This window comes from Mobula birostris, chromosome 20, assembly GCF_030028105.1.
Source record: "Mobula birostris isolate sMobBir1 chromosome 20, sMobBir1.hap1, whole genome shotgun sequence".
NCBI classification, from domain to species: Eukaryota; Metazoa; Chordata; class Chondrichthyes; order Myliobatiformes; family Myliobatidae; genus Mobula; species Mobula birostris.
In genome coordinates, this window is record NC_092389.1 from 3,811,345 (window position 1) to 3,834,842 (window position 23,498).

The window sequence follows — 23,498 nt, forward strand, 5'->3', positions numbered from 1 at the left end:
CTAGGTTGGCGCCAGAAGCATGGCAACACTTGCGAACTGCCCCAAGCAAATCCTCAGACTATGTTGGTCATTGATAAAACAACACATTTCACTGGGTGTTTCAATGTTTTGATGTACATTGGACAAATAAAATTGATCTTTAAAAAATGACCTTAGCTCCACTTACATCTGTTGCGTTTAATAGCACCTCTAACCAGGACCCACTGTATCCACCACTGGGGTGTATCTGATGAAATATCAGCAACCTGAAACATTAATTCTGTCTCATTCTCCACTGATTGCTATGTGAATTGTCAATCATTGGCAGTATTTCTATTTTTATAGAGTCACAGAATAATACAGCATGGCAACAGGCCCTTTGGCCCAACTGGTGCATGCTGACCCATATCTCATTGTGATTGATGTCTGATTGAATCCATCCATGCCATCAGTGAAACATTTCATCATAATATTGCTTGACTCAGACGTTAGATAGTGACTACTGTGCCAAACTGACATGCAGAAATAAAACATTGCAATGTCACTGTAATAATACATTAAGGGCCAGATGTTTCCAAATACAAACAGAATAAATGCCAATGGTATAGGTTAAGACCACCAAATACCTCTGATTGAACTGCCCCCATTGTCACCAGGAATCCAAGCCAATGTAATGGAGGAGGCGGAAGTTCGAGACACCGTCAGGCGAGGCTGGTCAGGTGGTACTAGGAAAAAGCAAGTAAATTGTAAATGAAATATTTTGAGATTATTACATATTTCAACTTCAACAACAAAATTTGAGGAACAGTGGGTTATAGAGTGAATGGTGATCATATTAAAACATTTATTATCCTAAGAGGGTAAGGCAAGGTAGATGTTTTCACTTGTGGGGGAGTCTTGAATGAGGGAATGTGATTACAAAAATAGGGAGCAGTCATTTGAACTGGCACGTAGGAATTCCAGCTTACACACGGTGGTGAATCTCAGGAACTCTCTGCCCTGGAGGCTGGATCACAGGTAGACTTTGGGAACTAGTACAGAAGTGGAGTTGAGTCCTGGGTCAGATCAGCCATATTGAATGATGGGACAGGTGGACCACTCCTGTTCCTGGTTTCTTTTATTCTTGAGACATTAATGGACCACTGGCTTCCCGTCCAACCCAACTGATGAGAAAGAACTCTTATAGGCTAGGGATTATTTTAATAAATGGATTGAACAAACTCCTAGAAACATGGATCCCAGTGAAATCTTTGGCTACAAATGAGGAAGCAAGGCTTTAAAAAGATGTGGGATTATAGAGGAATGCTGAACTTCAGTTATGAGGAAAGAAAGGAGAAGTTGGGGGATTTAAAAAAATTCATATTAATGAAAGATATTTATAATATCCAGCAACAGTTTCATTGGCATACGTCACTTTTTGCACTATTTATTTATTTTGCAATTTATACTCAGTGGCCACTTTATTAGATACACCTGTACACCTGCTCATTAACGCAAATATCTAATTGATCAATCATGTGGTAGCAACTCAGAGCATAAAAGGAGTAGTCAAGAGGTTCAGTTGTTGTTCAGACCAAATGTCAGAATGGGGAAGAAATGTGATCTAAGTGACTCTGACTATGGAATGATTGTTAGTACCAGACGGGGTGGTTTGAGTGTCTCAAAAACCGCTGATCTTTTGGGATTTTGACAAACAACAGTCTTTAGAGTTTACAGAGAATGGTGTGAAAAAAACAAAAAAACATCTAGTGAGTGGTAGTCCTGTGGGTGAAAATACCTTGTTAATGAGAGAGGTCCGAGGAGAATGGCCAGACTGGTTCAAGCTGACGGAACGGTGACAGTAACTCAAATAACCACATGTTACAACGGTAAGACCATAAGACCATAAGACATAGGAGCAGAATTAGGCCATTCAGCCCATCGAGTCTGCTCTGACATTTCAGCATGGCTGATCCCTGATCCCATTCAAACCCATACACCTGCCTTCTCACCATATGCCTCGATGTTCCGACCAATCAGGAAACTATCAACTTCTGCTTTGAATATACTCACGGGTTTGGCCTCCACCGCAGTCTGTGGTAGAGCATTCCACAGATTCACCACTCTCTGGCTAAAAAAAAAATCCTCCTTACTTCTGTTCTAACAAGTTGCCCCTCAATTTTGAGGCTGTGCCCTCTAGTTCTGGATACCCCACCAGAGGAAACATCCTCTCCACATCCACCTTTTCTAGTCTTTTCAACATTCAGTAGATTTCAATGAGATCCCCAAGCATTTTTCTAAATTACAGAGAGTACAGGCCCAAAGCTGCCAGACGCTCCACATATGTTAACCCTTTCATTCTGGGAATCATCCTTGTGAACCTCCTCTGGACTCTCTCCAATGACAACACATCCCTTCTGAGATAAGGGGCACAAAACGTTTGTCAATACTCCAAGTGTGGCCTGACTAGTGTCTTATAAAGCTTCAGCATTATCTCCTTGTTTTTATATTCTACTCCCCTTGAAATATAAAAATATAGTAGTGTGCAGTAGAGCATCTCTGAACACACATGTCAAACCTTGAAGTGGATGAGCTACAGCAGCAGAAGACCATTGTTACAAGAATTCTGTTATAAGAATCACCCCTTGTAATAATGATCAGAGAGGCATAGAGAGACTTGTATTTACCAACAAGTAACTTTTATTGTCTCAACTAAGGTAATTTTGTTTTTAGTTCACCTGAGTGAACAGACACTCAGTGATGCAGGAGGTGCCTAATAAAGTGGCCACTAAATGTAGTAATTTTTATGCTTTGTACTGTATGCTGCGGCAAAATAACAAATTTTACAACATATGTCAATGATGAGAAAACTGATTCTGATTCTGGTTCTATGGGACTGAGGTGAATAATACCAACAGAGATTTGCTGTGACTTAGAGAATGCAGGATGAGTGACAAATCAAAGGCACTGTGACTTTCAGTGGGAATTGAACAAAGGCTTGATGGGTCTTTGGTGAAATGGGGCAGGAGTGCATCTAAATGAACAATTCTTCAAAGAGTTGGGACAGGTTAAAAGGAGTGAAAGGTCTCCCTCAGCCTGATGCATTTCTATCTTGGAGCACAGATGCTTCCTTGACATTACCCAAATGACCAAACACTCGTAGCCATAATCTTGGGTTGTATATCACTTGTTTTGGATGTTAATTGGGAAGGTCCAAACTCTAAACATAAAAGTCACTGCAATTCCATGGTTCAAAGTTCAAAATAAATTTATTATCAAAGTATGTATATGTTACCATATACTACCAGGAGATTCATTTTCTTGTGGGCATTTACAGGATAAAAAAGAAATACAATAGGTTTTGTGAAAAACTATACATAAACAAAGATTGACAAACAACCAATGTGTTCCATGGCTTTTCACACGGCTTCAGACCACTGAGACAACACAAACACCTACATCAGGATGCTGTTCATCGACTATAGCTCAGCATTTAATACCATCATTCCCACAATCCTGATTGAGAAGTTGCAGAACCTGGGCCTCTTTACCTCCCTCTGTAATTGGATCCTTGACTTCCTAACCAGACTTCCTAACAGTCTGTGTGGATTGGTGATAACATATCCTCTTCACTGACGATCAACACTGGCGCACCTCAGGGGTCTGTGCTTAGCCCACTGCTCTACTCTCTACATACCCATGACTGTGTGGCTAGGCATAGCTCAAATACCATCTATAAATTTGCTGATGATACAACCATCTCTGGTAGAATCTCAGGTGGTGACGAGAGGGTGTACAGGAGTGAGATATGCCAACTAGTGGAATGGTGCCACAGCAACAACCTGGCACTAAGTGTCAGTAAGACAAAAGAGCTGATTGTGGACTTCAGGAAGGGTAAGACGAAGGAACATATACCAATCCTCACAGAGGGATCAGAAGTGGAGAGAGTGAGCAGCTTCAAGTTCCTGGGTGTCAAGATCTCTGAGGATCTAACCTGGTCCCAACATATTGATGTAGTCATAAAGAAGGCAAGACAGCGGCTATACTTTATTAGGAGTTTGAAGCGATTTGGCATGTCAACAAATACTCTCAAAAACTTCTATAGATGTACTGTGGAGAGCATTCTGAACAGCTGCATCACTGTCTGGTATGGAGGGGATACTGCACGGGACCGAAAGAAGCTGAAGAAGGTTGTAAATCTGGTCAGTTCCATCTTGGGCACTAGCCTACAAAGTACCCAGGACATCTTTAGTTAGCGGTGTCTCAGAAAGGCGGCGTCTATTATTAAAGATTTCCAGCACCCAGGGCATGCCCTTTTCTCACTGTCACCATCAGGTAGGAGATACAGAAGCCTGAAGGCACACACTCAGCGATTCAGGAACAGCTTCTTCCCCTCTGCCATCCGATTCCTAAATGGACATTGAAGCTTTGGACACTACCTCACTTTGTTTTTAATATACAATATTTCTGTTTTTGCACATTTTTTAATAATCCATTCAAGATACATTAATGATTTACTTGTTTATTTATTATGTTTTATTTTATTTATTTATTTATTTCTCTCTCTCTCTCTCTCTCTCTCTGCTATATTATGTATTGCATTGAACTGCTGCTGCTAAGTTAATAAATTTCACGTCACATGCCGATGATAATAAACCTGATTCTGATTCTGCAAAATAAGGCAAACTGTGCAAAGAAATATACTGGGAACATAAGTTGTAAGGAGTTTCTTGAAAGTGAGTCCACAGGTGGTAGTCCAATTACAAATCCAAAAAAACCTGCAGACGTTGGAAATCCAAGCAACACACACAAAATGCTGGAGGGACTTAGCAGGCCAGGCAGCATCTACAGAAAGGCGTATAGTCAATGTTTCGGGTCGAAACCTTTCATCAAAATCCTTCATCCTGATGAAGGGTCTCAGCCCGAAACGTCGACTGTTTACTCTTTTCCATTGATACTGCCTGGCTTGCTGAGTTTCTGTGTGTCTCATAGGTTGTAGAATCAGTTCAGGGTAGTGGTGACTGAAGCTACCCACACTGGTTGATAAAGCTGATAGTTGTAGGGTAATAAACTGTTAATGAACCTAGGCTTCTGTACCTCCTATCTGATGGTAGTTGTGAAAAAAGCACATGGTCAGGATGTTGGAGGTCTTGGATGATGAGTGCTGCTTTCTTGTGACAGTGCTCCTTGCAAATGTATTAAGTGGTAGGGAGGGCTTTGCTTGTGATGGACTAAGCTGTATCCACCAATTTCTGAAGCTTTTTTTCTTTCCTGGGCATCCATACAAAACTATGATGCAACCAGTTAGGATACTCTCCATAGTGCATCATTGGAAGTTTGTCTCAGTTTTTGGAAAATAGGGGCGCTGTTGTGCCTTCTTTATGATAATACTCATGGTGTTGCTCCCAAGTCAAATCTTCTGATATGTTAATGCCAAAGGATCTAAAGCTACTGATCCTCTATACCTCTGTTCCCCTAATGAGGATTGGCTCATGGATCTCTGGTTTCTTCCTCCTGTAGTTGATAATCAGCTCTCAGGGTTTTGCTGATGTTGCGAGAACTGCAATGCTGTCGATATGACCAACATTTTTAAGATTGTTTAACAAGGAACCATGGCAATTAAAAATGGGATCGGAATGGAGCTAAAGGGATTATTTTGGACAAGATGTCCAGTATGAGAGGCAAAGCACCTGGAGGTTTTGTCACCATTAATGTTGCAAAGTCCACAGCGGTGGAGAAAGGAACAAGAACTCACCATGCGCACACACTCACCTTGCACCAAGAGGTTGACGATGATTGTGTCAAAGCCCCAGGTATTTGTAGCTGTGCAGGTATAATACCCAGAATCCTCTGCCCTGACAGAGCGAAGAAACAAAGTGCCGTTGTTGAAGATCATTCTGTGGCCATCAACTTGCACCGGAATAGCAGAGTCCTCACTGTAACAAACACCGAGCTGCAGTTAACTACCACTCAAAATCAACCTGCACTTCTACCTTATTTCCTTCCCCTTGAGATTTCTCCTTATAATATATCCATTTAAGAAAGGACATGGCATCCTTGAGAGAATGCGCAGAAAACATTTACTGGAATGACTACATGATCTTTGGAAACAGCTCTATTTCTATCTTTAATATCTTTATTTTCCCTCTCAGGGCTCTTTTGAAGACCCTGACCTGGAGTTACATGCTGACTACGGTTCTTTGCGGGAATGCAGGAATGGGACCCACTCTCAGGGTTTCATAACTGGCCGTTGTTGTTCAGCACTCCAAGGGCTCGGCCTAAGAGTCCGGCTCGGATTTGGAAGCCTAGGATCTCGGGACTCTGGAGACGGGTGGATCGAGGGTCGGTGTCACGGCAGGAGACCCGTGTGTCATCGGGTGAGTTGGAATATCTACAGCTGTCTGTCCAGATCTTTGGGCACAGAGCTTGAAAAAAAAGCGATGTAATGGACTTCTATTATCGTATACCAGCAAGTTGTTTGTCACGTCTCCCCGCTCTCTGTGAAAACGGAGACATCTCTTTCTCCCTCATTTGGGAGAGAGAGAACCTGTGGTATGTTGAATACCAGGTGAACAATGTAGTCTTTGGGGTAACTGCAAGTCTGTGTCTTTGCTGTTGCTTTGTTCACGCTTGAGTGCTTGGTGGCGGGTGTTGATGCTTTTTTTGCCGGTGGGGGGAGGGGGAGATTGTTGCTTGTTGCCGCTTACGTGCGGGAGGGGGAGCTGGGGGGGACGACTTTGGGGTTCTAACATTTAACTGTTGTTCATTCTTTGGGGCACTCCTCTGTTTTCGTGGATGCTTGCGAAGAAAAAATACTTCAGGATGTATATTGTATACATTTCTCTGACATTAAATTGTACCTTTGAAGAATTGTAGAATTTGGGTGCTGTGGTAGTATAATGATTAGTGTGGTGCTATTACAGCTCAGGACACTGGAATTCTGAGTTCAATTCCAGTGCCATCTTAAGAAAGCTTGTATGGTCTTCTCGTGGACACATTGGCTTCCTCTGGATGCTCCAGTTTCCTCCCACATTCCAAAGACACACCCAGTAGTAGGTTAATTGATCATTGTCGATTGTCCTGTGATTAGACTAGAGTTAAACAGGCGGGTTGTTGGGCCAGAAAGGCCTGGTCCACGCTGTGTTTCTAAATGAATAAGTTTTAGGGGATTTAGCCCCAAGCCTAGACAGGAGAAGTTGGGGTTGTTCTCACTGGAATAAAGAAAGTGGTGAGGAGATCTTATGGAACCCTTCAACACCATGATGGGTTTATGTAGAGTGAACAGAGGAAGCTGTTTGCGTGAGCAGTTAGCTTAAGGATCATGGTAAACAGATCAACTCACAGGGTCATCGAGTTATAAATCACAGAAGCAGGCCTTTAGCCCATCATGTGTAGGCTGAACATCAGGCCTATAGAACTGAACACAAATGCATTAATTCCACATTCCTTCATACTCTGCTCATTCATGAACTTGTCCAGATGCCCCTTCAATATTGTAATTGTTCCTCCCTCCAACACTTCCTTTGGCAGCTCATTCCAATAACAATTACCCTTCAGATCCCCTTTAAACTTCCTCAGTCTTACCTTCAACCTACTGCCTCTCGTTTTAGACATCTCTACTATGGGAAACAGTCTCTACCTAGCCTATCTATGTCCTTCAGAATTTTATATACTTCTATCATGTCACTCCTCTTCCTTTTTGCTAAATGGAAAAAGGACCCAGCCTGTCCGGCTTCTTGCTATTCCTCAAGCAGTCATTGTATTACCAGGCTCAAGGACAGCTCTATCCCATTGTTATAGCACTATTGAATGGCTCCCTAGTACAATCCACGGTGCTTTTGACCTCACAATCTACCTTGTCGTGGCCTTGCACCTTACCATCTGCCTGCAACTGCACTTTCTCCGTAACTGTTACATTCTATTCTGCATTCTGATAATGTTTTACGTTGTACTACCTCAATGCATTGTTGTGATGAAATAATCTATAAGGATGGCATACAAAAACAAAGTTTTTCACTGCACCTCTGTACATGTGACAATAATAAACCAATTTAACCAGTTTACCAATTAATGTGGTGACCAGTATGATCTAATCAATGTTTTGTTAGTTGATAAAAAAAAACTTCTTGTCAAAAAATAAGGGCGACTGCGAGGAGTAAAAAAGTACTCAAGGAGTGGTTATGGTTGTAAGAGTGGGGGAAATTATTGATGAGTTAGGCAACTGAGAGAGCAATTTGCAAGTCTGCAGGGAAAGACGAGCGGATGATGGGACTGTTTTAATAGGGAACAGCATCTACTTGTCAAGCTGAATGGTAGCCTTCTGTGCTATACCAATTCTAGTTTTTTTTTGTTTTTACAAAGATCAGATTTCTTTAATTGTTGGCATAAGTAGGGTATCATTTAGTGACATAACATTTTGCCATGTAGCTGACATTTCCATGTTTTACCTTATCTTTATTCATTTGTGCTGGAATTGTTAACTCTGGATGGACGTAGTCCGAGAGGTTAATCCTCGGACTGCTGACTGAACTATCCCACCTCTATGTTCCTGCTATTGGTCCTGCAACACACCTATCATCACTTCCTTGTGCCAACACAATCAAAGAACTACCTCTCCCTTTATCTGTTAACTTTATAACTGATAAGTGAATGTCATAGACAGGAAACAGGCCCACTAACTACTTAGCGCTCATTTACACTAATACCAAGTTATCACAATTGTTGAGTTGTACAGCACAGAAACGAGCCCTTCGGTTCATACTATTCATGCTGACCATAATCCCAGTTCCTCAAATTAGGCCCATATCCCTCTACTCCTTGCTTAGTTTAGTGCACTTCCAACTTCTTTTCTATCCAAGAAGTTGTCCTCATTCTGCCCACATTCCTCCCAAACCTCCTCAAATTCATAGTCATAGTCATACTTTATTGATCCCGAGGGAAATTGGTTTTCATTACAATTGCACCAACCAAGAATAGAGTATAAATATAGCAATATAAAACCCATAAATAATTAAATAATAATATGTAAATTATGCCAGATGGAAATAAGTCCAAAAAATTCTACCACTCAATACATACTAGGGGGAATTTACAGTGGCCAATGTCTGTAAGGAGTTTGTATGTTCTCCCTGTGACCATGTGGGTTTCCTCTGTGTGCTCCGGTTTCCTCCCACAGTCCAAATATGTACATGGTTCGCAGGTTAGTTGGTCACATGGATGTAATTGGGCAGCTTGTGAGCCTGAAGGGCCTGCTACTATGCTGTATCTCTAAATAAATAAAATATTTTTTAACAATGCATGTCTTTGGCCTGTAGTGGGACTCTGGAATAACGGAAGAAACCCACATGGTCACAAGCAGAAAGACAAACTCCACACAGATAGCACTGGGATCGAATCCAGGTCACTGAGCTGTGAGGTAGGGGCTCTACTCGTTGCAACTAATGAACTTCCAGCAAAGTGTTCAGTGAGGGAGAAGCACTCTATTTTGTGCTGCAATGTTGGTTGCATCACTGTACTGGGAATTCCTGGAGAGTCCAGATGTTCCTGGAGGACTGGTAAACTGTTTGCATTAAGCAAATGAACCTGACGGTTAAGGCCTGGGGTGGAAGGCCGCATTACACTCACTAAAAGGTTCAGGAGACATTTCCTGAGATCAGCCTTTGAGACACATGCAGAAACACCTCACAAATAATTTAATTGCAGCCTTGTTTATCCCCCTGGAGGGTGTCTTTGGTTGACACCTGGGAAAATGAGAAGTCTGGGTCATGGCCTCTGTGATGAGGGAGAGCTGTAGTTGCTGGCTCCATTTTGTCCATATAGCAGCAACAGCTCCAATTATAACAAATGCCGAGAATTAATGCATTTTTTAAAAACATTAAAAAAAAACTTCATCCCACTCTCTTTTGTTAAACATATTATAATAGATTACTATCACTATTTAAATAGATTCGACAATTCTAAACACAGAGTATGGATTATCATAACATTAAAAAATTAAGGTGTAATATGGTGCCCAGAAGTTTGAAGGTTATGGTATTTTGCTTGGTTGGGAGTGTTATTATTTGTCAGCCTACATTCCTCGTCCCAGTGTTGTTATTGTCCTTCATCTCTCCACGAATATCATTAAACATCTAAGCAGCAATAATTTCCATGGCAACTGTCAATACTGTTTGCATTATTGGTCAACAATAGCAGAATTCTGAGGGTTGGAGAGACTCGTCTGTATTCCCTCATTCCTCAATTGAGATCCCTCACTGTGCAGAGCCTCTAAAAGGTCCTGGAAAGCCTCTCAGTGGGGGGAGTACTGTGGTTAAAGTATTGGAGGAGCATCTCAATGCTGGTCCCAACACTGTAGACTTACATAGAATATAGAACATGACAGCACAGTACAGGCCCTTTGGCCCATGATGTTGTACCAATCTTTCAATCTACTCTAAGATCAATCTAACTCTACTAATGCTATTACCACAATGTGACCACTCACAGGTTGGAGCAGCAATGTCTCATACTCTGTCTGGGTAGCCTTCAACCTAACAGCATGAATATAAGACATCTCTAACTTCGGGCAATTTTCCCCCTTCCCCTTCTCTCTTCTTCCATTCCCCACTCTGGCTCCCCTCTTACCTCTTCTCTTCTCCTCACCTGCCTGTCACTTCCCTTTGGTGCTCCTTCTCTCTCCCTTACTCCCATGATTCACTCTCCTCTCCTATCAGATTCCTTCTTCTCCAGTCCTTTACCTTTTTCATCCAACTCTTCCCAGCTTCTCACTTCACCCCTTCCTCCTCTTACTCACCTACCTTCACCCTCACCTGGCTTCAGATATTACGTTCTAGCTTGTATTCCTTCCCCTCTTGAAACCTCCTTTTTCTGGCTTCTTCCCTTTTCCTTTCAGTTCTGATGAAGAGTCTCAGCCCTCTTATTCCTTTCCACGGATACTACTTGACCCGCTGAGTTCCTCCAGTATTTTGTATGTGTTACTGAATCTAACCCTTCCCTCTGACATAGCCCTCCATTTTTCTTTCATCCATGTGCCTATCTAAGAGCCTCTTACACCATGGATGAATAGGCCTCACTGAACTTTAATGCTCTGGAGGCAGGGATTCGCAATGCCATGCCACATAGTCAGTTTGCTTTACCTGTCTTTTGTCCACTTGATGGTTGGTCCTGGATCACCTACAGCTCGGCAAGGTAGAAACACATCTTTCATCCAAGGAGTAGTCACTGTTCCGCCAAATGCAATAATCCTCGCTGGTGCTATAATTCAAATCAAAGAAGTTTCAGATGTTCAAGTCTGCAGCTTGCACTGCAATATTTATTACAGAAACTAGTTTGCAATCCCATGTCTTGTACAGCATACATCAACTAAAGAAGGAGGTACAATACAGAGCTTGAACTCCACAATATACCATAGAACCTGTGCCCTCTCATGGCTTGGAAATACATCATTGGTGGATTTAAATATGGAACCCTCTACCCAACAGGTCTATGAGAGTACTTTCACCAGAAGACTACAGCACCTCAAGAAGGCAGATCACCATCTTGAAGCGATTAAGTTTGGGTAATAAATGATGGCTATGCTATCAATATCCACATTCCATAAATAAATAGAAATATGGAGGAAATATACAAAATGGTGTGCTGTATGGCACTTGAAGCATTGTATCTAAAACCATTCAGAGCTCACAATTGTCAAAGTTCAAAGTAAAATTATAATCAAAGTACAAACTGCATGTCACTATATACAACCCTGAGATAAATTTTCATTCAGATATTTACAGGAAAATAAAGAAATACAATAGAATTGATTATCCACAAAACAGACAGGACTGATGTGCAAAAGAAGACTAATTGTGCGAATAAAAACAAACAAATAAATAAGTAATATTGAGAACATGAGTTGTAGACTCACTGAAAGTGAATCCATAGGTTGTGGAATCAGTTCAGTGTTAAGGTGAGTGAAGTTATCCACACTGGTTCAGGACAATATAAGGTAACGTGTGCAATGCAGTGTACAATGCAGGATCATATATTAAGCAATTCACTGAACAACCCTAGACCAATTCAAGAAAAAATCTCCCTGACAATGAAGAAGAGGTTCCTGGAGATCAAAGTGCTCATGAATTATAAATTCATGTTCCATCTGTATGCCTTGATATTAGCTACAATGATATCACTCCTCCACAAATAACTTCATTGAATGGCTTAAGGAAGCAGACACGGATTTGTGTGCTTGTGGCCACCTTAGGCTTCAAATGTCTTTGAAAAATTAATTTGTGCTTGGAAAGGACTGAATGGGGTATTGTTCCACTCATATCAATAGGCCTCCAGCACTTGCATTCTCCATGTGTAATATAGATAATAAGAAGCAAAAGACCATTAATTCACTTGCACCAGAGTCCTCTTCTGCCCTTTGTCAATGTTAGTGACCAGGGGCCTAAATGGGCTGACAGAGCAGTATTACACCAGTTGTCCTGTATGGTGGGGATGGGAATGGCATTACCGCCCAAATGCTGTCCAAGCTGAAGCTTATTGACTGGGGATTCAGCAAGGGCTGAACTTGAGAGGAACTTCTTCAGAGGTTGATGTGAGCTGCCAGAAGAAGTAGTGGATGTGGGTTCGATTTCAATATTTAAGAGGTCTGGATAAGTACTTAGGCAGAGTGGTATGGAGGGCTATGGTCCAGATGGGACGAGGCAGAATGGACTAGATGGGTAGGAGAGCCTGTTTCTGCATTGTGGTGCTCTATGACTCTATACTAGTTTTCATTAGCAGGATTGTGTAGCATAACATCAGGTGAAGGCACTGAGACATGGCAGAGCTGCCACTGAAATTTCCAGCAAGCTAGATTGTTTCTTCAATCACACCATTTTCAGACATCATCTCCTTTATCTGTGGCAAAAGAGGTGGGGGCGTGGCACTGTTGATCAGAGATAGTGTCACGGCTGCAGAAAAGGTGGACGTCATGGAGGGATTGTCTACGGAGTCTCTGTGGGTGGAGGTTAGGAACAGGAAGGGGTCAATAACTTTACTGGGTGTTTTTTATAGGCCACCCATTAGCAACAGGGATATCGAGCAGCAGAAAGGGAAACAGATCCTGGAAAGGTGTAATAATAACAGAGTTGTCATGATGGGAGACTTTAATTTCCCAAATATCGACTGGCATCTCCCTAGAGCAAGGGCTTTGGATGGGGTGGAGTTTGTTAGGTGTTCAAGAAGGCTTCTTGACACAATATGTAGACAAGCTACAAGAGGAGAGGCTGTACTTGATTTGGTGTTGGGAAATGAACCTGGTCAGGTGTCAGGTCTTTCAGTGGGAGAGCATTTTGGAGATAGTGATCACAATTCTATCTCCTTTACAATAGCATTGGAGAGAGATACGAACAGACAAGTTAGAAAAGCGTTTAATTGGAGTAAGGGGAATTATAAGGCTATCAGGCAGGAAATTGGAAGCTTAAATTGGAAACAGATGTTCTCAGGGAAAAGTACGGAAGAAATGTGGCAAATGTTCAGGGGATATTTGTGTGGAGTTCTGTGTAGGTACGTTCCAATGAGACAGGGAAGTTATGGTAGGGTACAGGAACCATGGTGTACAAAGGCTGTAATAAATCTAGTCAAGAAGAAAAGAAAATCTTACAAAAGGTTCAGAGAGCTAGGTAATGTTAGAGATCTAGAAGATTATAAGGCTAATAGGAAGGAGTTTAAGAAGGAAATTAGGAGAGCCAGAAGGGGCCATGAGAAGGCCTTGGCGAGCAGGATTAAGGAAAACCCCAAGGCATTCTACAAGTATGTGAAGACCAAGAGGATAAGATGTGAAAGAATAGGACCTATCAAGTGTGACAGTGGGAAAGTGTGTATGGAACCGGAGGAAATAGCAGAGGTACTTAATGAATACTTTACTTCAGTATTCACTATGGAAAAGGATCTTGGCGATTGTAGTGATGACTTGCAGCAGACTGAAAAGCTTGAGCATGTAGATATTAAGAAAGAGGATGTGCTGGAGCTTTTGGAAAGCATCAAGTTGGATAAGTTGCCGGGACCGGATGAGATGTACCACAGGCTACTGTAGGAGGTGAGGGAGGAGATTGCTGAGCCTCTGGTGATGATCTTTGCATCATCAATGGGGACGGGAGAGGTTCCAGAGGATTGGAGGGTTTGGATGTCGTTCCTTTAATCAAGAAAGGGAGTAGAGACAGCCCAGGAAATTATAGGCCAGTGAGTCTTAGCTCAGTGGTTGGTAAGTTGATGGAGAAGATCCTGAGAGGCAGAATTTATGAACATTTGGAGAGGTATAATATGATTAGGAATAGTGAGCGTGGCTTTGTCAAGGGCAGGTCGTGCCTTACGAGCCTGATTGAATTTTTTGAGGATGTAACAAAACACATTGATGAAGGAAGAGCAGTAGATGTAGTGGATATGGATTTCAGCAAGGCATTTGATAAGGTATCCCATGCAAGGCTTATTGCAAAAGTAAGGAGGCATGGGATCGAAGGGGACATTGCTTTGTGGATCCAGAACTGGCTTGCTCACAAAAGGCAAAGAGTGGTTGTAGATGGGTCATATTCTGCATGGAGGTCGGTCACCAGTGGAGTGCCTCAGGGATCTGTTCTGGGACCCTTACTGTTCGTGATTTTTATAAATGACCTGGATGAGGAAGTGGAGGGATGGGTTAGTAAATTTGCTGATAACAAAAAGGTTGGAGGTGTTGTGGATATTGTGGAGGGCTGTCAGTTGTTACAGCGGGACACTGATAGGACGCAAAACTGGGCTGAGAAGTGGCAGATGGAGTTCAACCCAGATAAGTGTGAAGTGGTTCATTTTGGTAGGTTAAATATGATGGCAGAATATAGTATTAATGGTAAGACTCTTGGCAGTGTGCAGGATCAGAGAGATCTTGGGATCTGAGTCCATAGGATGCTCAAAGCAGCTGCGCAGGTTGACTCTGTGGTTAAGAAGACGTATGGTGTATTGGCCTTCATCAATCGTGGAATTGAATTTAGGAGCCGAGAGATAATGTTGCAGCTATACAGGACCCTGGTCAGACCCCACTTGGAGTACTGTGCTCAGTTCTGGTCGCCTCACTACAGGAAGGATGTGGAAGCCATAGAAAGGGTGCAGAGGAGATTTACAAGGATGTTGGCTGGATTGGGGAGCATGCCTTAAGAGATGAGGTTGAGTGAACTCGGCCTTTTCTCCTTGGAGGGATGGAGGATGAGCAGTGACCTGATAGAGGTGTATAAGTTGATGAGATGCATTGATCATGTGGATAGTCAGAGGCTTTTTCCCAGGGCTGAAATGTCTAGCATGAGAGGGCATAGTTTTAAGGTGCTTGGAAGCAGGTACAGAGGGGATATTAGGGGTAAGTTTTTTACACAGAGAGTGGTGAGTGCGTGGAATGGGCTGCCGGCAATGGTGGTGGAGGTGGATACAATAGGGTCTTTTAAGAGGCTTTTAGATAGATACATGGAGCTTAGAAAAATAGAGGGCTATGGGTAACCCTAGTAATTTCTAAGGTCAGGACATGTTTGGCACAACTTTGTGGGCTGAAGGGACTGTATTGTGCTGTAGGTTTTCTATGTTTTATCTCCTCTGATATAAACGGCAGAATCTTGTTAATTATCAGCAACTTCAGTGATGTGAAAGAGGGTGTGTTTGAGTCACACCATGGTTTAAATGGACAAATCTATTTGCATGCTGTTATTTTCTAGTGAATCTGTTTACCATTCCTCCATACTCCAGGGACCAGTAGACTGAAGACAGGCTTCAAAAGGGAATCAAATCCATTTTTTGCTGTCGAGGTGCCAGCTAACAAGCTATTGCATCAACTCCTCTTAATGAAGCAGTGAGTTCGAGAGGAAGAAAGGGAGAAATTAAGGGCATTTCTTCCCTTGTTATAATTTACCAAAAGAAGAGCTTGACCTGTTAGGTTAATAACACCTGTTCAGCACATAAACTGACAACTAGTAATTACATAAGATTGACAGAAAGGCTTACTGATTGAAAATGGGAACAGATACTGAAAGCAAAATATGAAAAGATCACTGTGAAAAAAAGGAGATGTAGAGAGGAAACAGCACACAGCTTAATCGGTATTAACCAGCATAGCTTCAAATGCTTCACAATGAAGCAAAATTCTATAGATAAAACAACCAACTAAATGTTAGTGGTGTACACACTCTGATGACTAGTTCCAGGTATTACTGTTTTGAAAAGTAAATCAGTTTTAGCTTGCTGTTAACCCCTTATGGTTAGTAATTTCTACCAGCCACCCATTTGTGATCTGAGTTCAGTTTTTTTCCCCTCTTTCCATTAGTACCTCCTGGGCATGTCCCACAGCCCTATTAATAACACACAGCACAAGTAAAGAAGCATAATCTGTTTCAAACTTCCTATTAGCCCATTTGGTCTTACCCTTTCAGAGATACTTCCTTTACCCTAACCCTAACCCTCCCCTACCTTCTCTTCAAACAAAATGAAACTTATTTTTTCTCATTCCCAGTTCTGTTGAAGGGGCTTGAACCTGGAATATTAACTTTTCCTGATTCCACACATGCTGCCCAACTTGCTGAATGTTCCTAGTGTTTTCAGTTTCTATAAGGTCTAAGGGTCATAGACCTAGGGGAAAATGTGAAATATTTAAAAGGAACATTGATCGTGTGGATAGTCAGAGGCTTTTGAGGTGTTGACCATGAGGATAGTCAGAGGCTTTTTCCCAGGGCTGAAATGGCTAACACGAGAGGGCATAGTTTTAAGGTGCTTGGAAGTAGGTACAGAGGAGATGTCAGGAGTAAGTTTTTTACAGAGAGAGTGGTGAGTGTGTGGAATGGGCTGCCAGCGATGGTTGTGGAGGTGGATACAATAGGGTCTTTTAAGAGACTCCTGGATGGGTGCATGGAGTTTAGAAAAATAGAGGGCTATGGGTAACCCTAGGTAATTTCTATGGTAAGTACACATTTGGCACAGCATTGTGGGCTAAAGGGCCTGTATCATGCTGTAGGCTTTTTATGTTTCTAAGAATGCGGATTTAATTGTAACATTTAAGTGAGGTTTGGATAAGTACATGGATGAGAAGGGAATGGAGCACTATAGTCTGGGTGCAGGTAGCTGAGACTAGATAAAAGACCAGATCAGTACAGACTAGATGGGCGGAAGTGCTTGTTTCTGAGCTATGGTATTTTAGTAGTCTATGACCTCATGGTATCACCCAATAGGGGGATGGAATGGGGCTAGGTGCCTTTTCACACTTTTCCACTGGTCTGGTGGCTCTGTTACATTCTTTTAGGTGAATTACCTGCACAGCATAAGGTTAGCAAGAGGTTACCCAATGTGCCCTAACTAACAGTTAAACGATGCACATTGAACTTGTTTGATGGAACCCAGTTTGGTAACCCATCTATTGAGGTAGAGCTTACACTTCTGTGTTGCTGAGACCCTAAGGCCATACATAAGACATAAGGGCAGAAATAGGCTACTTGGTCCATCGAGTCTGCTCTGCCATTCCATCATGCCTGATTTATTATCCCTCTCACCCCCATTCTCCTGTCATCTCCTCGTAACCTTTGACGCCCTGACTAATCAAGCACCCATCAACCTCTGCTTTAAAAATACCCAGTGTCTTGGCCTCCACAACCATCTGTGGCATCGAATTTCACAGATTCACCATCCTCTGGCTAAGGAAATACCTTATCTCTGTATTCTGAGTAAGAAGATAAGAATATGGCAAAGGTAAAATGGCTTCACTTAACATTGGTCTGTTCTGCTTGTCTAGCATTTCGGTGAGAATGCTCTCCGTGTGGTTGTTAGCTGTGTTCACATCAATATATTCAGTTCCATTACAATCAACCAACTGAACTTTCGGTAAGATACGTAGTGCCGCATTCAGATGCAGCAGCCTCTTGTGGGGGCGGGGACAACCAAATGTGCTTTTTTCTTTGTTAACTGTGTTTTTTATGATTGCAAGACCATGCTGGGCTCCAAGAGTTTCAGCTGCTAAGGGTCTATCCCATCAGTGAGCTGCTCATTGATCGAAAGAGCCGGCCAGGATGTCCAGGGTGTCGGACGATCCGGCTGGCGTGTTGGAGGAGCTGGACTAGGTTCAGACCGTGTTGCTGCCTGCCAGTCGAAGGTATTGAAGTTGGTGTGTGAAGGCGGCGTGCAGTGTAACCATGGGTGACTGTCTTGGACGTTACTCTTGCAATCGCAAGACCCAATTGGACTCTGATAATGTAAGATGCTGCAGGCCTGTTTCCCTTCTTCAGTGGCGTGACAGGCAGGAGCTGCGTGGCCTCAGTTGTAGTGAGGATTACGCCTCAAGCCACGGGCTTGCCTGCTGCTGCAGTCCAGGAAAGAGACGCCAGAGGTGGTGTAGCGTGGCGTCTGTGCTTGGTTGCAAGCCAGCCTCTTCTCTCAGCACTGCCATCCGGTGCTCAATCTGTGCAATGACAGGCTGGGTTGCAGCAGCTACACACTGCTGGAAATCTGTACAATCAAGTTGCAGGCCTTGTCGCTCAGGGTCTTGGACTAGATATGTGTCTATTTTGTATGACTATGTTTTTTTTGCTCACTATTTTTAATGTGCTGTTGGTACTGTATTTTGTACCTTGCCCCAGAGGAATGCTGTTTCATTTGGCTGTATTTATGTATGGTTGAATGATAATTGAATTTGAATTTGAATTTGAACATGTAGACTGGAGTAATGCTGGTGGCTAGTACTGAAATAACCAGTTAGTGCTGCCTTTCAGCAGGTCAGGCACAATCTGCTGAGGGAGAAACAAGAGCTAAGATTACAAGTCTCTGCCCCACCACCTGATTTTCATCAGATTTAGCTGAGGATGTGCTGGGGGCAGCCTGCAAGTGTCACCATGCTTCTGGTGCCAACATAGCATGGCCACAACTCACTAACCCTGACGGTACGTCTTTGGAATGTGGGAGGAAACTGGAGCACCTGGATGAAACCCACACTGTCATAGGGAGAACTTACAAACTCCTTATAGACAGCACTGGGAATCAAATGCCAATCTTACAGCTGGCACTGTAATAGGGTTATGCTAACTGCTGCCGCACCTTCTCCCTCCTTCAGCAACAGGTCTTCACTCAGCTCTTGCTGATTCCCGTCTGTAGACTTGTTTCTGTTGTTCAAGGTCTGATAAATTAACCATGTTCTTACTGAATTTATACACCAATCATCGAGCTCTGCTCATGGAGTAAACCCAATGGTACTGGCAGTCGAGGAGAGCCTAGCCTATAAATTACCCATTTTTCATGAGCAAATCACACATAGAAGTGATTTGACTGGGTTAACTCATGCCCCAGGTTAGGTCTGATGAATTCAGTTCCATTGGACAAATGACCAGGCCTATTTTATGTTCAATTCACTTACGTTTTCCCAACATTCCACACAATTCCTTCACTGGCAATGAAAGTTAACACTCATGCAGGGTAACCCGTGTCACTAAAAAAAGCTAGGTGCACATTGTGCTGAGATCACCAAATGGAAATCAAGTATCAAGTTCCCTTTCTTAGAGTCATAGAGTGCTAGAGCACAGGAACATGCTTTTCAGCCCATCTAGTCTATGCTAAACTGTTAGACTGCCTACTCCCATAGACCCATACCTGGACCATAGCCCTCCGTATGCCTTCCATCCATGTTCTTATTCAAACTTCTTTTAAATGTTGTAATTGAACCAGCATCCACCAGTTCCATTGTCAGCTCATTCAACAATCTCACCACCTTCTGGATGAAGACGTTTCCTCTCAGGTTCCCCTGAAATATTTCACCTTTCACCCTTACTCATAACTTCTAGTTCTTGTCTTACCCAACCTCAGGGAAAAGGCCTGCTTGCATTTACCCTATCTATACCCCTCATAATTTTGTATACCTCTATCAAATCTCCCCTCAATTTTCTACGCTTCAGAGAATAAAGTCCTAACCTATTCAACCTTTCCCCATAACTCAGGTCCTCAAGTTCTGACAACTTCCTTGTAAATTTTCTCTGTACTCTTTCAATATTATTGACATCTTTCTTGTATGTAGGTGACCAGGACTGCACAAAGTACTCCAAATTAGGCTTCACCAACATCTTGAATATAAATCCTAAATTTTGTACTCAATACATTGATTAGTGAAGGCCAAATTCTTCTCATTGTCTTGCACACAGCATCTGCTAGCTTCGATTTTCAATGCTCTGATATGTGAAGCTTCACCACTAGTTGTTCCAACACTGATTACAGCCTAGTCATTGCAGGGTCTCAGAGCTGTGCACTCCCTCTAAAGCCCACAGATCTAAAGCCTCGTGTCTACAATAGGCACTGGCACATAGGCGATGAAATGCCCAGTTGTGGAGAGTTTTCGAAACCAATCTCCCTCCAACAATACTCATACCAGTCACCTCTCAACTTATTCACACTGCTTTCAAATTGTGTCCAGTTGTAACAAAGGTCATTGTTAATGAGGCAACTGAGAACTGCTGACATACCCTTTGCTGCAGGCTCCCCGGTGACCTTATTGCTGACATTGCCTCGACCAGCCGATGTAACTGCTGCCACCCAGAGCAAATATTGCTGTTTGCTCTTTAGGTTTGGGATCTGGTAGTACAGGGTCTCCGGCGAAGCCTCATATTCACTGGGTGCCTGTGCAGGAGAAACAGGGTTCGATTAGTCTGTTGCAACTACATTGGCAGGAAGTTACAGGGCTGTGCCCACTCAATCCAACTGCTCAGCTGCCTACAATAGGCTCAGATTCAAGTATTCAATAGAGCAGTTATATTCAGAATCATATACTGAGCACCCAGCAAATAGTCCTTGAAGGCAGGATACAGGGTTAATGGTAAGATTCTAAACAGCACAGAGGAACAGAGGAATCTTAGGGTCTATGTCCAAAGACTCCTTAAAATTGCAGTGCAAGTTGATGGAGTGGTTCGGAAGGCATTTGGTGTGTTGGTCTTCATTGGTCAGGGGACTGAGTTCAACAGTGGCAAGGTAATTTTGCAGCTCTATAAAACCCTAGTTTGGAGTATTGTATTCAGTTCTGGAACTGAACTAAAATTTCATGGAAGGTTGTGGTGCATGAGGAAGTTACGGAGATAGGAAAGCTTCAGAGGGATCACTGGGAAAAGAACTGGAGCCAGTATAGACACACAACCAGATTGGGCGATGGGTATATGGGACAGCAGGAGATCAAGATTATAGGCGTAAGGTGATTGTTGTGTAGGATAGAGTCACCTTGTTGGTACTGTTCCACCAATCTAATTTTACAAAGGTTAGACAGCCATGTTTCCTGTAGCAACAACTCACAGCAGATCAGGCAGCATCTATGGGGAGGGCTAAATAGCCAATGTTTCAGCCGAGACCCTTCATCAGGAATAAGAATCAGGTTTATTATCACCGGCATGTGACGTGAAATTTGTTAACTTAGCAGCAGCAGTTCAATGTAATACATAATATAGAAGGAAAAAAATAATAAATAAGTAAATCAATTACAGTAGACATACATTGAATAGATTAAAAATCGTACAAAAAACAGAAATACTCTATATTAAAAAGTGAGGTAGTGTTCATGGGTTCAATGTCCATTTAGGAATCGGATGACAGAGGGGAAGAAGCTGTTCCTGAATCACTGAGTGTGTGCCTTCAGGCTTCTGTACCTCCTACCTGATGGTAACAGTGAGAAAAGGGCATGCCCTGGGTGCTGGAGGTCCTTAATAATGGACGCTGCCCTTCTGGGACACCGCTCCCTAAAGATGTTCTGGGTACTTTGTAGGCTAGTGCCCAAGATGGAGCTAGCTAAATTTACAACCTTCTGCAGCTTCTTTCGGTCCTGTGCAGTAGCCCCTCCATACCAGACAGTGATGCAGCCTGTCAGAATGCTCTCCACAGTACAATTACAGAAGTTTTTGAGTGTGTTTGTTGACATGGCCGAATATCTTCAAACTCCTAATAAAGTACAGTATAGCCACTTTATAACTGCATCAATATGTTGGGACCAGGTTAGATCCTCAGAGATCTTGACACCCAGGAACTTGAAACTGCTTACACTCTCCACTTCTGATCCCTCTGTGAGGATTGGTATGTGTTTCTTCGTCTTACCCTTCCTGAAGTCCACAATCAGCTCTTTTGTCTTACTGACGTTGAGTGCCAGGTTGTTGCTGTGGCACCACTCCACTAGTTGGCATATCTCACTCCTGTACACCCTCTCATCACCACCTGAGATCCTATCAATAATGGTTGTATCATCAGCAAATTCATAGATGGTATTTGAGCTATGCCTAGCCACACAGTCATGGGTATATAGAGAGTAGAGCAGTGGGCTAAGCACACACCCCTGAGGTGCACCAGTGTTGATCGTCAGTGAGGAGGAGATGTTATCACCAATCCGCACAGACTGTGGTCTTCCGGTTAGGAAGTCGAGGATCCAATTGCAGAGGGAGGTACAGAGGCCCAGGTTCTGCAACTTCTCAATCAGGATTGTGGGAATGATGGTATTAAATGCTGAGCTATAATCAATGAACAGCATCCTGACGTAGACGTTTGTGTTATCCAGATGGTCTAAAGCCATGTGAAGAGCCATTGAGATTGTGTCTGCCGTTGACCTATTGTGATGATAGGCAAATTACAGCGGGTCCAGGTCCTTGCTGAGGCAGGAGTTCATTCTAGTCATGACCAACCTCTCAAAGCATTACATCACTGTATGAGGGGTGATTGATATGTTCGTGGCCTAAAGTAGAAGGAGTCAATTTTAGAAAACCTAGCACACTCATCTCCACATGGTAGGCTTATTCAGAAAGTTAGAAGGCATGGGATCCAGGGAAGTTTGGCCAGGTGGATTCAGAATTGGCTTGCCTGCAGAAGGCAGAGGGTGGTGGTGGAGGGAGTACATTCAGATTGGAGGATTGTGACTAGTGGTGTCCCACAAGGAGCTGTTCTGGGACCTCTACTTTTCGTGATTTTTATTAACGACCTGGATGTGGGGCTAGAAGGGTGGGTTGGCAAGATTGCAGACAACACAAAGGTTGGTGGTGTTGTAGATAGTGTACAGGATTGTCGAAGATTGCAGAGAGACATTGATAGGATGCGGAAGTGGGCTGAGAAGTGGCAGATGGAGTTCAACCCGGAGAAGTGTGAGGTGGTACACTTTGGAAGGACAAACTCCAAGGCAGAGTACAAAGTAAATGGCAGGATAATTGGTAATGTGGAGGAGCAGCGGGATCTCGGGATACATATCCACAGATCCCTGAAAGTTGCCTCACAGGTGGATAGGGTAGTTAAGAAAGCTTATGGGGTGTTAGCTTTCATAAGTCGAGGAATAAAGTTTAAGAGTCGCGATGTAATGATGCAGCTCTATAAAGCTCTGGTTAGGCCACACTTGGAGTACTGTGTCCGGTTCTGGTCACCTCACTATAGGAAGGATGTGGAAGCATTGGAAAGGGTACAGAGCATATTTACCAGGATGCTGCCTGGTTTAGAAAGTATGCATAATGATCAGAGATTAAGGGAGCTAGGGCTTTACTCTTTGGAGAGAAGGAGGATGAGAGGAGACATGATAGAGG

The 23,498-nt window shown here is 42.9% G+C and overlaps 1 protein-coding gene across 1 annotated transcript in view; it reads right to left on the minus strand.

Annotated features, from left to right (window-relative positions):
- Positions 1 to 23,498, minus strand: part of dscaml1 (Down syndrome cell adhesion molecule like 1) — a 781,005-nt gene that overhangs the window by 105,906 nt on the left and 651,601 nt on the right. Inside the window, exons 21-24 of the mRNA XM_072283885.1 lie at positions 20,430 to 20,583; positions 11,094 to 11,211; positions 5,731 to 5,894; positions 606 to 704 (exon numbers count right to left, since the gene is read on the minus strand). Of these exons, the coding sequence (XP_072139986.1) occupies positions 606 to 704; positions 5,731 to 5,894; positions 11,094 to 11,211; positions 20,430 to 20,583 (535 nt within the window). The remainder of the gene's footprint in view (positions 1 to 605; positions 705 to 5,730; positions 5,895 to 11,093; positions 11,212 to 20,429; positions 20,584 to 23,498) is intronic.